This window comes from Bufo gargarizans, chromosome 5 (assembly GCF_014858855.1).
Source record: "Bufo gargarizans isolate SCDJY-AF-19 chromosome 5, ASM1485885v1, whole genome shotgun sequence".
In the NCBI taxonomy this organism is placed as follows: Eukaryota; Metazoa; Chordata; class Amphibia; order Anura; family Bufonidae; genus Bufo; species Bufo gargarizans.
The window spans coordinates 89382201-89397458 of record NC_058084.1 but is presented as its reverse complement, the minus strand read 5'-3'; the positions used below and the strand labels follow the sequence as shown (position 1 = coordinate 89397458).

Sequence of the window (15258 nt, the reverse complement as noted above, 5' to 3'; positions counted from 1 at the left end):
GGTGAGACAGTTGATGCCCAGTAAGTATCATGCACGTTTCCTATTACTAGTAATTAGAAACTGCACTTTGACAGGGCCAGGTGTAATGATGTTTACACTGCCTTGCCCTGTCAATCAAAGTGGAAAGGGATCGGCAGTTGCAGAAAGAGCAGAGCCTCTAGGTGTAATGGCAACGCCCCCGTTGCTCCTAGTGCCTTATTTGCATATATTACATCTTTCATTTTTCTCAGCATTGCGGACACATATGAACATGGGACCAACACAGATGCCTTCAGCTGCCAAGTGCACATGTAACCGGTGTCATAGGGACAAAACTGCTGACAGATGCCCTTTAATACTGAATGGCAAAAAGCAGTAATAATTTGGCCTTGTAGCAGAAAGCAAAGTATCATTGCGTGACCAAAATAGGAGACAAGTTCTTAAGAAACTATAACGACTTCCATTTCCTGCTGTCATTTTCAGAAGACAAGGATGGAAGAAACTGAGAAATAGACAAAGAGAATATTTAAAACTTTTTTGATGGAAATTTCCTTGACGTAGTAGTAGATATATTATACTACTGACTGAGTCTAGATCAGTGGCCATCAGTGCGGCCTCCAGCACTATAGAGGCAGATTCCACTACTCTTACTGTGTGAATCCAAGTTTACTTGATCAGCAGGCTTTCAGTCAGCCTCATAAATCTTGTAATACTTAATAGTGCAGTAAACCTTGGAATATCTCATAGTAATAATACTGATAAGATTACAAGGAGAATAGCTGCTGAACAGCTGCCAGTCATCTCGTCCCAGCCACCCACCGCCTGCAGTGGTGTCTGGTCTTAGGCCAATGACAAGGTCATTTAACCATTTTACTAACACCTTCTCACTAGTCTCGAAATATGTTTCTAGTTTATACTACTGAGGTGTTGATTTGGATTTTTTTGGAGCACTGGAAGGATTTGAATATTGGAAAGTAGAACTTTTTTCTACTTTATTGCAACCCCATAGCAGAAAGGAAGAACAAGTCTGCAGACCTCCCAACATCTGGAACGTTCAAGGAGAGACACTTACGGTTCATCGCGTGGAAGATCCATTTCTTTATGCACATTGATACACTTGGATAATTTGGACTTTCAATATTAGCACAAAACTAGTTTAAATATAGAACCTTTTAGGATCCAAATTACACCAAATGATGGAATTAAATACACGCTGGGGTCCATCAATCATTTAGGAACTAAACAAATAGACTCTGGAGCAGTCTAGTAAGTTTCTGAATGCAAATCTATATTCCGTGTGATAAAAAGGGATGTAGGGACTTTGGGCAAAAGTAGGGACGCCAAAAGATGGACACTTGGGATCTATGAATCTGGTTAATTGGACTCTCTGCTGGTGTGTTTTTTAAGTTAGACTCATCTACAGTCCTCCTTCCTCTGGTTATCTGCATGCAGTGGTTTAGGGCCTCATGCACATGACTGCAAATTTCGGATCCGCAAAACATGGATATGGCCGTGTGCATTCCACCTATCTATGTCATATCTATCTATCTCCTATCTATCTATCTATCTATCTATCTATCTATCTATGTCATATCTATCTATCTCCTATCTATCTATCTATCTATCTCATATCCATCTATGTCATATCTATCTATCTCCTATCTAGCTATCTATCTCATATCCATCTATGTCATATCTATCTATCTCCTATCTATCTATCTATCTATCTATCTATCTATCTCATATCCATCTATGTCATATCTATCTATCTATCTATCTCATATCTATCTATCTATGTCATATCCATCTATGTCATATCTATCTATCTCATATCCATCTATCTATCTCATATCTATCTATCACTGTCATTCTAATCCTGCCTGTTATGATAGTGAGATGACTGCTGATAAGCATTCTGTACTGACGAAGTGTCACCTATTATTAGGCTTAGTGACCTGAGCTCGAACTTTAGGATTAAAAAAAAAAAATCTAAATAGTGATATAGAAAATTAAATATAACATCACCATTAATTCATTACAAATACTGTATGTTTTACATGCAAAATTTGATTTAAACAACAGTTAGTTTTCAGATGAAACATTCCCAGTAGAGGGTATTCAAGACCCCCTAGCTGATCACTTGAAATGTTCATAGAAATTTAGCTCTACGACTGTAACCCTGCTCATCCAAGCACTGAAACAGCAATATAAAGTTAAGCCCAAAAAAAAATGACACAGACTTTGAAACGTACATTTAAAAAGTTCTGTGAAATAATATAATGAATTGTGTGTCAAGAAAGAGGTTAAACTACTTTCCCCCTCAGGAAGCTGAAGGGCCTAAATCTTTACACAAGAATGATAATGAATCCTTAATGACAGAATGCAGTGTATTTATCATCCCATACCTCTAATGGATGCTGGATCTCCCTGCAGCTGCTGCACATCTGTATTGAAGGCTGGGGGAACTGGCGCTGGTCTGAACCTTTCAACGTGGACAATGCTGGGACCTTCATCCGAACCATACAGTACAAGGGGCGGACTTCAACGCTAATCATCAAAGTGCGGCAACTAAACGGGGTGCAAAAACAAGTATGTTAGCAATGGATTTTTTATTACATCGGCCATCTGCCTGTATCTATGCATTGCTTTTATTATATTAAATGTTCGCATAACCTGTAAAAAATGTGTCCACTCTGAAAGAAAAAGTGCTCCTTGTGGTTTACGTTTTTGTCTTTACAATCTGAGTCCATTGCAGACATGAAACTGGAAGGCATAAATCTGGGGTATAAATTATCATATTTTTCCTGGTTAAAGGGATTTTCCAGGATTTATTTTTTCTGATGGCCTATTCTCTGTATAGGTCATCAGTATCTGATCTGTGGAGGTCTGTACCCATGACCCCCGCCGATCAGCTATTTGAGAAGACAGCGGCGTTCACAGTAGCTTTGCAGTTTTCTCACAGCTTTCCCTAGGCCGTGTGACCTCGCATTCATCGGTCACGTGGTCTAGGCGCAGCTCAGTCCCACTGAAGTGAATGGGTCTGAGCCGTGATACCAAGCACAGCCGCTATACAATGTACGGTGCTGTGCTTGGTGAGCTGCGAGAAGGCCGCGGCGCTACTGCAAGCGCCTGTGCCTTCTCAAACAGCTGATTGGTGTGGGTCCTGGGTGTCGGACCCCTACTGATCAGATACTGATGACCTATCCAGAGGATCCCAGAAAAAATCCTAAAAAAAACCTTTTAATAGACTGAATGTAGTGTAAATGGATAGGGATGCTTGTCATTCTGAAAAAGTCATCATGAGATCAAAATTAGTAATTTGTGGTTTTACATGGGACTGCCTTTAAACTTAGTGCAGAATAATGCAATATAGAAAATGACAAACTCAGCCTTACTTTGTCAGTGCCTTTCGTGGCTAAGAAACCACGTGAGAACAGTGCCAGACATCTTCACATTTAGTACTTGCCAATACCATTGAGATTACACACAAGTTCCACATACAAAATAGAGGTCTGCACTTCTCACGTCGTCCCTAGTAGAGCGGAGGCCCCCCGGCCTGTCTCGCTACACGCTGGTCGTGCTCAGTGGTCAAAGACAATCCAAATAGACAAGTCCACCAAAAGAAGAAATCATACAAGTGGCAAGTGCTGTGGGATTCATTCTTTTGGTGACCATTGAGAATGTTTTTCATGTCACTGGTCTTCACTCCTGACATGTATGTTTTAGTAAATACTTGTGTTCCCCATGAAAGAACCATTTTGCAGCACTTTTTCTTAGAACTCTGCATTGTGCCGTTCCTCTTTTATTCCTTCTGGAATTATATGACTAGTTTGACAAATGGTAGCTACTATTCCCCATGTCAATGAGGTGTGCTCCTACATAGTCTGACACTGTCTAATGAGTGCGGACATGTGAACCGAGCCAAAGATAAAAGTGCTCATTATGAATAACTGTGCAAGACGGGAGCAGAGACCTACAAATGTGAGCTGGTATCTTGGCCAGTAATGGTCAGTTCGCAGTTTTCGCCAGCGAACACATGCGGGCTGCCATCTTTAGTAAGGTAGACTCACCCGTCCGGCGATGCACAGGTAAGCCCTTGCCTGTGCCGCGAGCCGGTCTGAAATCAAATGCAGTCACCGGGAGCAGGCAGTTCTGAGAACAGCCTGATGAAGGCCCCCGGCGGCTGTTCTCGGAACTGCCTGCTCCCGGTGACTGCTTTTGATTTCAGACCGGCACAGATAAGGGCTTTACTTGTGCATCGCCGGACGGGTGAGACTACCTTACTAAAGATGGCAGCCCGCATGTGTTCGCTGGCGAACACTGCGAACTGACCATCACTGATCTTGGCCTTTCTATTTATTCCTTGGAATACCTTGGATAATGGCAGCGGATTGACACTGTACTTTTCTGCATTGCTCCTGTAGGTAACCATCTGTGGAAGGCAAATCATCTGTAGCTATCTGCCAGAAAGCATTGATCTCAAGGTTGTACAGCACTATATGGGACACGATGGCGGTGCTGTGGTGCGAGAACATGTAGACTGCCTGGAAGCCAAGCAAACGCGGCCGTCTTACATCCTGGAAGACAGTGAGCTTACAGAGCTTTGTGTAAGGGCGACAGGAGACAAGGAATGGTCCCAAGATGTCTCCCTGACTTCTGATACCACAGAAAATAGCTTTATCATTCAGGTATGATCCCATATGTCTCTAACATGTAGATGACAACTTAAAGGGGTATTCCCAATTTGGACATTGGGGGCATATTACTAGGCTATGCCCCCAATATCTGATAGGTATGGGTCCCACCTCTGTGACCTGTACCTATACTTAGAATTGAGCCCGCAAAATGTCAGAGGGTGCACCGCGCATGTGTGGCCGCCGTCCATTCATTTCTATGGGATTGCCGAAAAAAGCGAGTGCTTGGCTGTTTCTGTAAGCCCCATAGAAGTGAATGGATCCGTGGCCACACTTGCCAAGTGTGCCTTTGTTTATTTCCCATAATTTTGCAGTATTCTTTCATTTTTTCTGCGCCAGCAGATCATAATGTTACCCACTGCTTTTATACTTTGGGTTACAGAAAAGAGCTTATCATCACGACGTATATAGTCATTCAGCGGTAAGCAAAAGGTTACTAGCTCCTCCCACCTAGACCGTTACATAGACCCTCCCCTACCACTTCCCCTGTTGCAGCTTTGACACGCCCATGGATATAACCTAACAGGAAATATGAAATAATAACTGCATGGACACGGTCATGTGACCATAGCCCACAATGGAGATAGGAGCAATAAAGGTAAAAGAAATACATTACAAAGTTACATAATAATTATTTTAAAGTATCCTGATGCACATCAGAACACCACTTTAAGAAGCTAAAAATGGGATAATGAATGGTGTTTAGCCTTCGAACCTGCCTTTAAATAGACACTTTGGGGGTTATTTATCAAACTGGTGTAAAGTAGAACTGGCTTAGTTGCCCATAGCAACCAATCAGGTTTCACCTTTCATTTTGGACAGCTCCTTTGGAAAATGAAAGGTGGAATCTGATTGGTTGCTATGGGCAACTAAGCCAGTTCTACTTTACACCAGTTTGATAAATGAACCCCTTTGTTCTAACTAACATAGCATAAATCAATAGCACAAGAAAAAAATATAAATAATCCTTTGTAAAATGTCTTTACTAACAAGCCACTCCTGCTGACCCCCCACCTCCTGCTGATCATTTAGTCTGAATTCACTGATAAAATACATCTAAAGACATGAGAAATATTATCAGCTTATTGAGGAGTCAGGTTACATTCTGTCATTAGTCTGTGGGAAGGAGGAGTGAGCTGCTAGAGAGAGACAGAGGCATAGACACTGGTGACACTGCTGCTGGGGAGTTTTGTGTTTCCCAAGTGCTGGGTTCACAGCTACACTGCTCATTAAGGCTTTATAATGGCCTTAATGCTGTTGCTTCTGAGGGTGAGCTACAGAGAATTAGGAGAGCAGGTTCTCTTCTTCTATGTGTGCTGTGTATGGGACATGTCATAGCAGCTAGTCTTCACCCACCAGCTCAGGGACGCCCGATGGTTAGCGAGAAAGCCTGCAGAGGGGAAAACCTGTGATAAATGCAGAATGCAAGGCCAGATATTGTGTTATTCCTCATGTGCACATGCACAAACGCTTATTTTGAAGAGTTACCTGAAGTGACAGGAACGCTTCAAATTGTAATTTCTTTCTTACGAGCTGAGTGAACAACACAACATCATCACATATCACTCTCATTTACTGAATACTGAGTAATATAATACACTCTTTTTGGATACCAGAAAACATCATGTCCATGGACACTTACGGCATTACTGTTTTGGATCTGTGGGATATGTAATATGGCAGTATTAAAGAGGACCTTTCACTGGTCCTGCCATAACAATACTAGTACCTGGCAGTGTAGCGCATGATCAGCAGATGTCCGTGCACTCATTTTTTTTTTCAGATCGGCTGCTCCATTGGGGCGCTGTGCCCTCCGTTCTGGTTTTGCGCCCTTTATGCTAAAAGATAGCATCGGTACAGGGAGGGGAAGACAGCTGGGTTTCTCAGGGCGCTTCTCCTTTTCCATGGCTGTGTGCTGCCTAGTCTCAGAGGAGCACGTCACAGCCATTGAGAAAGGAGACGCCCCTGAGAAACATGTCCGTCTCCTCCTCTCTGTACCAATGCTATTAATTAGCATACAGGGCAGCAAAAGAAAACGAGGGGCACAGCGCCCAAACGGAGCAGCCGATCTGAAAAACATCTGCTCTTTATGCCCTACCTGCCAGGTACTAATATTGTTGTGTCAGGACCAGTGAAAGGTCCTTTACCATCAGACCTCATCCAGGTGAGGGGCCTTCTTTCCTTATTAGTTTTGTTCACATTTTAAAGGGCGGTGGTCTCAGCAGGAGATGCACCGTAATTGATCCTTGAAACTTCTCCTGTCCCAAGTGATTAGACGTATGGAGGTGTTGAGCAGCCTAATTTTTATCTTTCCACTCTGGTCTGCACTTCACTGATCAAATGACCAAAAGACCTCGGGTTTTGCATGTTTTTATGTACGTACCCCCATCTCCATGTGCATTTATGTGGTCCAAAAAGAGTTCTGCCAAATACTGCAACCCCTGACGTGTACAGCCCGGTATGATGGTGCCCAGGGTCTCGTATTTGACCTGCGTCTCGGGTAAATGTACACTGCCTGTGGGCACGGCTGTGTGTGCGCTTTATGTGTATACTGTGAGATCTCTGAACAGTTCAAAGTCTTCTAAATGTCTAACGCGATCAGAAAGCAAGGAGCGGGATCGACGCACAGAGGGATTAGATCACCGCGCGCTCTGGTAGGGATATGTCTCGATCACATTACAAAACACGCTACCGAGAAGCAGTTTGCAATTTGTGTTATGTTCTCATTTACACACCCTATGTTCCTGGCCTGTTTAGAAGTTGGCAAAGCCCTGGTCTTTTGACTGTGATGTAGATATTTTACATCTGTTCACTTTACTGTTGATATGTTAGACATGGATTTCCTGTCTTTCCAAAAAGGAAAAAAAAGGAAAAAAATTTAAAAATTACTTGACAAAATGAATTCCACCCTTATTGCTACATTCTGTAGATGCACGCTGCACGTCACGGAGTGGGGTCCAGGAGCGGCGGGTGAGGGTCTCTACATCTGTCTGCATTTATTGGCAGCCGTGGATGGCGTTCGATTTTTTTCTGAATTGTATACATTGGGAATGTCACCATGAATTAACACAATGCACTACTAAAAGGTAGATAAAGAAAAGCAGTGGCTGTGCATGTATATACCGTCACAGTTCTTCAATCCACCATGAACCCAAGCTGCCATTTGCCAGATTCCAATGTGGGTTATTGGAAATGCATTGAAAAGTATAGCAATTCTTTAAGATAAATATGCTTATCCTGTATTTCTCCACCTCTGCTCTGTCGTGTGAAAAGGGTTTTGCAGTTCTGAGCCTGAAACAACATACTTCCCAATATTTGAATCCTAAACTAAGAGTCCATTCACACGTCTGTAGTGCATTGCGGATCTACAACACACCCGGCCGTCACCCCCGGATCCCCCATAACATTCTGTTTGTAGGGGCCCCACCTCGCTGACAGCCGGGTGAACAGGCTGTTGTCTGTTTTGTGCTACACAGCGGACCTCTGGCTGTTCTTCTCTGATTATGGGTTCAGCCATCCTGCTTTAGCTGTTCCTCACAGTATTTAAAGATGCTTCACAGCAGCCACCATGGGGCATAGACACAATGGACAGGAAGAGACCTCATTGACTTCTCTGGGAGAGCTTTCTAGGCACGCTCTGTGACCTGTGCAGAGGTCAGGACGATAAGCTGTGATATCACCTATTGTGAATGTTGGATCCTGAGTTATTTATATATAGGTGATATCTGTCATTCCAGTCCTGCATGTGATGATAATGAGATGACTGCTGAATAACGATATGTACAGACCAAGGCCTATTATTAGGCCTAGTGGCCAGTGTTAAACCTGTAGGATATAATTTTTTTTAAACTATAGATGGAAAATTATGACATGGAAAATTAAAAATAACATCATCAAAAAGACTTTCAAAATATGTTTCAAATAAAAACTTACTTTAAACAATAGGTCATTTTCTGATGACTTTTCCTTTCATGTGTGCGTTGTAGAATAGGATGAGATTAAAAGCAGGACATAGAAGAAGATTGATCATTAATATCCTCTCACTGCTTGCAGGTGCCATCTTCAAAGGGACCCATCATCTACGTGTGGTGCACGCTTCTAACTTTAGAGCCCAGTTCTCTGGCGCAGCAGCGAATGGTGAGTAATGAGCACAGCGGCAGCGTGACCTCGCATATGGTGGATGGAGTGGAGGTTGCAGTGACCTTGGAAGCGAGTGTACAATATCAGGCAGCTGGAAAGTGCAGAAGTGAATGTCATTCTGTTCTGTGTCTTTCCAGATTGTCTTCAGCCCTCTCTTTATCATGCGGAGCCATCTTCCAGATCCCATTATTATACATTTAGAGAAAAGAAGCCTTGGTTTAAGGGAAACGCAAATAATTCCTGGAAAGGGACTGGAGAAGCCACTACAGAACATGGAGCCTGACATAACCCATCACTTGACATTCCAAGCCAGGTAAAAGGAAAAATGTCCCCACTTTTCTAGTATTGGCGCGCAACTTTTTGAGCAACATACCCTCATACATAGATGGTAGAAAAATATGGTGCGTGCTGAAATGTGGTTTTCCCGACTACAGATATCGATAACCTATTCTCAGGACCGGATCAAAAGAAAGAATGGTAGGGCACACATTCTTTCTTTTGATCCTGCCATTTTTATCTTAGAGGATTGGGTGAATCCTCTTGGTAGGTGCACCCATTTCCACTCTTGATTATACAGGTGAGCCCTCTCTGAATATTTATATTCTCAGGACCGGTCATCAATATCAGATTGTGGGGGTCTGACACTCGGCACCCTCACCAGTCACCTGTTGCGGAACCTATAAGGTGTATGGAGCTGGTGCAGACCTCTCTGTAGTGCACATGCTCGCGTACTGCAACCTAACTCCTCTTTAAGTGAGCTGTAGTACATGGACGTCGGAAACAACGCGGTGTACAGCGTCTTCTGCCTCCACTCCGTACACTGTATCGTTTCCAGCACCATGGCTGGCCAAAACCCCGGATCGATGGGGGGTGCCCGGTGTCAGACCCCCACAATCTGATATCAATACCCTATTTATCAATATCTTTAGCCAACAGAACCCCTTTAAGGGCCCTTGTAAAGTAAAGTAGAGCATGCAAGATGCGAGTGTGAGCTTTAACATCTAGAATATGAATGTGCATATATGTCATCATGTATTGTCAAGATGTATTCCTGGGCTCTGTTCACATTGCCATTGTAATCCTCCGTCAGACATGCCGTCTCTTTTAGCAAAAAAGCAAAGCATTCAGTGATCTTGTTGGCATCAAAGCAACGGAAACTTAAATGGAAAACCGTCGGACCTTATTACAAGGGAATAGGGTCCCTTGCTTGCCGTTTGGATCCATCATATGTTCTAAGCAGAAGCCATTGTGAACATAGCCTTATGGGTGTTTGCCTATAAACCATATAAAGGGGCACACACAAGGCCGAGTGTCTGCTGTCATTTAGGAAAGCTGCTGATACTGGAGCCTCCTAGTCCAGCACACGTATCAGTGGTTTATAAGTGTGCCGCATTAGCGGCTGTCCTAAGTGACAGAACTTCTGCAGTGGTAGGTTAAGTAGGCCCAGAACCCCTAAATACAGACCCCCATGCAATGTCCTACAACATCTCACATTCTCCTCCTCTGTGGAGCCTTCCGCCTCTTCCCTCTGACTTCCGGTGATCATTGCATAAAGTAGCTTTCTGGAAGTTTTGGCATGAAAAACAGCACTGTGCATCAAATTTTAGATAATTTGGAGCAGCCACCCATATTATAACCCACTTTCAATTTTATCAAGATAGTGTTCATCAAGCCCTGGTTGCCTCCCGTACTACACCCTTGAGAGCAGCCAACGACCTGGCAGCTGTGCACGTTGGGAGTACTTATAGCAGTTGTCCGTATTTTTCATCCATCCACCCATCATTAAAAGAGAAGTTTGTATTTGGTGACTTGCAGTAGACATTTCTAAAGAGGTTGCTGCAAAAATATTCTTTTTAGGCTACATACACACGAACGTATGTGTTTTGCGGTCCGCAAAACTGCGGATCCACAGAAAAAACGGATGCCATCCGTTTTTTTATTTTTTTTTGCGGATCCATTGTAACAATGCCTAAAACGGACAAGAATAGGACATATTCTATATTTTTTTTTTTTCCGGGGCTATGGAATGGACATACTGATGCGGACAGCACACGGTGCGCTGTCCGCATTTTTTGCAGACCTATTGAAATTATTGGGTCCGCATCCTATCCGCAAAAAGAAAACAGAACGGACACGGAAACGAACAACGTTCGTGTGCATGTAGCCTTAATAAATTCTGGTGATCGCTGAGGCTGACTTTGTAATGTCTGGAGGGGCCTGGTCCACCAGAGCAAGATCTGGCTGCTCATGGAGGGGATCTCAAGCGGAGGACACCCTCTATGACTTCTATATACTTTAGTAGGGCATGTAGATAGGGGTTTTCTTTATGAGACAACCCTGTAAGTGACTGCAGCCATCTATACAACTTTGAGTGGAATTGCTATTTAAGTAGGACATGATCTACCACCTTGCATTGTGGTTCTTAGCTGTACACTGCGTAGGCAATATATCAGCTGTAATTTTGCTAGAACTTGTTCCCTTTAGAATTTGACATTTCCGGGCCTTCTACAAGCAGGTCAGAGTAAACAACTTCCTTATCTGATAGTGGTTGTGTGTTCTTCTGTTTCCAGGGAAGAAGATGACCCATCAGAATGTGCTGTTCCCATCTCAACAGCTCTGATCAAACAAATAGCCATGAAAGCACAAAGCGAATTCTGTGCCGGTCAAATAATTTCCGACTTTTATGGAGAGGATTGTTCTTCTCAGCCTGTGTGGCCATATAATAAAAAAGATACAGACAGGTGGGTCTCTCTTTTCATCTTGTTCTTTTTTTCTATCCTCATGAATATGTGGTTATGAGAGGAGTCCTTAGAAGTGGTTACTGAAATATTTTCATTAAAAAAAAAAAGATTAAGGGTACTTTCACACTTGCGTTTTTCTTTTCCGGCATAGAGTTCCGTCACAGGGGCTCTATACCGGAAAAAAACTGATCAGTTTTATCCCCATGCATTCTGAATGGAGAGTAATCCGTTCAGTTTGCATCAGGATGTCTTCAGTTCAGTCGTTTTGACTGATCAGGCAAAAGAGAAAACCGCAGCATGCTACGGTTTTCTCTCCGGCCAAAAAAACTGAATACATGCCTGAACGCCGGATCCGGCATTTTTTCCCATAGCAATGTATTAGCGCCGGATCCGGCATTCAGAATACCGGAATGCCGGATCCGTCGTTCTGGCATGCGCATGCGCAGATCGGTAAAAATGAGAAAAATGTACAAGACGGATCCGTCGGTCCGCATGACAAGCGTAGAGACGGATCCGTCCTTGCAATGCATTTGTGAGACGGATCCGCCTCCGGATCCGTCTCACAAATGCTTTCAGTCAGCGGCGGATCCGGCGGCCAGTTCCGACGACGGAACTGGCCGCCGGATCACACTGCCGCAAGTGTGAAAGTAGCCTAACTGAAATAAAAAATTAATAAAAAAACAAGACAATAAATAACGGACTGGTGGACTGTCTTTTCAGTTACAGTAGTATGAATCTGCAGTGAGACCCTGAGGATCTGTGCAGAGGATGGGAGTGGTAGTGGTCCTGATGAAGTGTTGTGTCGCAAAGTATTCCCTCAGGCCATTGGTCCCTGGGGATCAGTGCATTGGAAAAGTAGTTTGAAGAATGAATTCGGAAGTGAACGTAAAACAGTCTTTTTTGCAGTGCAAAGTATAACAGATACATTCAATAGCAGCGAATTCAAACTGCAATTTCTGGCACCAGTAAGGAATATGGAGGCAGGTTGGATGGCTGCAATTTAGCATTTGTGAGTCTAATTGTCCACTATCAGGTCTAGACTTGACTCAATAAAAATGGTCTAGGAGTAGTCTGGATGATGGATGTCTTAGCTGTAGACCTTCACCTTACAGCAGTGTCTTTGATGCAGCTGTGAGTCTAGTTTCACATCTTCATCTGTCCTCTCTGGATCTGCCAATGCCGGATACTGCTGCCTGCCCGCCAGACCCCATTGACCAGTGTTGCCAACCCAAATAGTTTTTTTTCTCTGGACAATTTATCCAAAAATTACGGACAGCCAACATTTTGTATGGACAAATGGAAAACTATACAAAACTATAATTCATATATATTATATAAGTAATAGATGTCTGTAGGTCAGATACTAATAGTGAACACATTACCAGCACTTACTGTAAACTCTAAAATGCTGATAATAACGGACACATCTAATTAGAGACACTGTAAAGTTCCCTTTTTTTACAGACTGTCCAGGAATTTCTGGACGGTTGCCAACCCTGCCGTTCACTTTAATGGCGCCTGGCAGAGATCCGGCCGCTACCCAGCAAATATGCCAAGAATCAGCCAGTTGCACGGCCAACCGGAACACTTGGCCGCAGGTGTGAAAGTAGCCTTACCTGAGGCTCCGTTCCTAAGTTATTCCATTTTTTTTTCTAATATGCAACAAACTGTTTGGTACAATGAGGACGTTACCATTGCCTCATCACACCAGAAGTCCTCTTCTTCTAGTGCCCAGCCTCACCCTCCCAGCATTGATTGATAGAGCCAGGCGTAGGGACCATGTAATCTCACCTGACCCTGTGTTCTCATTTATGCACCATTGTTTCGGGAATCGCCACATGACCTCAACTCCATTGAACACCTTTGGGATGGACTAGAATGGAGATTGCAAGCCGGAACCTCTCATCCAACATCAGTGTTTGACCTCACAAATGCCCTTTTGGGTAAATGGGCACAAATTTCCACAGACACCCTCCAAAATCTTGTCAAAAGCCTTCCCAGAAGAGTGGAAGCTGTTTACATGCAGGGGAGGGGGTATGGGTTCATGGGGGCAACTCCATATTAATACCTATGGTTTAAGAATGGGAAGTCATAAAACTCTCCTGTAGGTGTAATATGTACAGTTGTGTTTAAAATGATAGCAGTCAGACATCACTAACCTGATCAATCACTGTTTTTGGTAGAAATAATATTTATACATGGCAAAAAATTTACTAGCAGGTGTAGTAGAGTAATAGAAATCCAACAGACCCAACAGTCATGACATGCATGCTGCTGATTCTGTGTAATTGAATCACTAATTGAAAGGGGCATGTTCAAAATAATAGCAGTGTGGAGTTCAATGAGTGAGCTTATTAAAAAAAATAAACAGGTGGAAATTATTGCCCTTATTTAAGGAAGGAAGGCAGCAAATGTTGTACATGCTGGTTACAGTGCATTTCTCTCTGAAATTCTGAGGAAAATGGGTCGTTCCAGACATTGTTCAAAAGAACAGCGTACCTTGATTAAAAAGGTGATTGAAGAGGGGAAAACATATAAAGAAGTGCAGAAAATGATAGGCTGCTCAGCTAAAATGATCACAAATGCTTTAAAATGGCAACCAAAACCTCAAAGACGTGGAAGAAAGTGAAAAACTACCATTCGAATGGATAGAAGAATAGCCATAATGGCAAGGACTCGGCCAACAATCAGCTCCAGGAAGATCAAAGAAGGTCTAAAGTTACCTGTGAGTACTGTTACAATTTGAAGAGGCCTATGTGAAGCCAAGCTATCTGCAAGAAGCCCCCGCAAAGTCCCACTGATGAAAAATAGACCTGTGCTGAAGAGGTTACAATTTGCCAAAGAGCACATTGACTGGCCTAAAGAGACATTTTGTGGACTGATGAAAGTAAGATTGTTCTTTTTGGGGTCTAGTGGCCGGAGACAGTTTGTCAGACGACCCCCAAACACTGAATTCAAGCCACAGTACACTGTGAAGACAGTGAAGCATGGTGGCGCAAGCATCATGATATGGGGATGTTTCTCATACTACGGTGCTGGGCCTATTTATCACATACCAGGAACCATGGGTCAGTTTGAATACATCAGAATACTTGAAGAGGACATGCTGCCTTATGCTGAAGAGGAAATGCCCTTGAAATGGGTGTTCCAACAAGACAACGACCCCAAACACACCAGTAAACCTGCAACATCTTGGTTCCAGACGAACAAGATTGACGTTATGGAGTGGTCAGCCCAATCCCCGGATCTTAATCCAATAGAAAACTTGTGGGGTGACATCAAAAATGCAGTTTCTGAGGCAAAACCAAGAAATAGAGAAGAACTGTGGAATGTAGTCCAATCACCCTGGGCTGGAATACCTGTTCACAGGGGCCAGAAGTCGGTTGACTCCATGTAACACAGATGTCCAGCAGTTCTCAGAGACAGCGGTTATACAACTAAATATTAGTTAGTGATTCAAAGGAAAGCAAAATCTTCAAACAATTTTTCAGTTTATTTAGTGAATGTTTGAGTTTGTAAAGAAGAATACAAACACTGCTTTTTTTTTTTTGAACAGTCCAATATTCACATTTCTTAAAAAATATTAGAGGAACAACACAAATTTGATATATTTTTCTTCATGTTTTGATTTGGAATAGAATGTGTAGTGTTCCCAATGCATTTGTGTTTATGGAAATAAAAGCTATTAGAAGGATTTAGAGCTT

The 15258-nt window shown here is 42.9% G+C and overlaps 1 protein-coding gene across 5 annotated transcripts in view; it reads left to right on the top strand.

Moving 5' to 3' along the window:
* VPS13B (vacuolar protein sorting 13 homolog B) overlaps positions 1-15258 on the top strand; it is a 988099-nt gene that overhangs the window by 898142 nt on the left and 74699 nt on the right. For all 5 annotated transcript variants that reach the window (XM_044295329.1, XM_044295331.1, XM_044295327.1 and 2 more), the window contains 5 exons: positions 2413-2568; positions 4404-4667; positions 8727-8810; positions 8951-9126; positions 11384-11554. In XM_044295329.1, coding sequence (XP_044151264.1) covers positions 2413-2568; positions 4404-4667; positions 8727-8810; positions 8951-9126; positions 11384-11554 — 851 coding nt within the window. The remainder of the gene's footprint in view (positions 1-2412; positions 2569-4403; positions 4668-8726; positions 8811-8950; positions 9127-11383; positions 11555-15258) is intronic.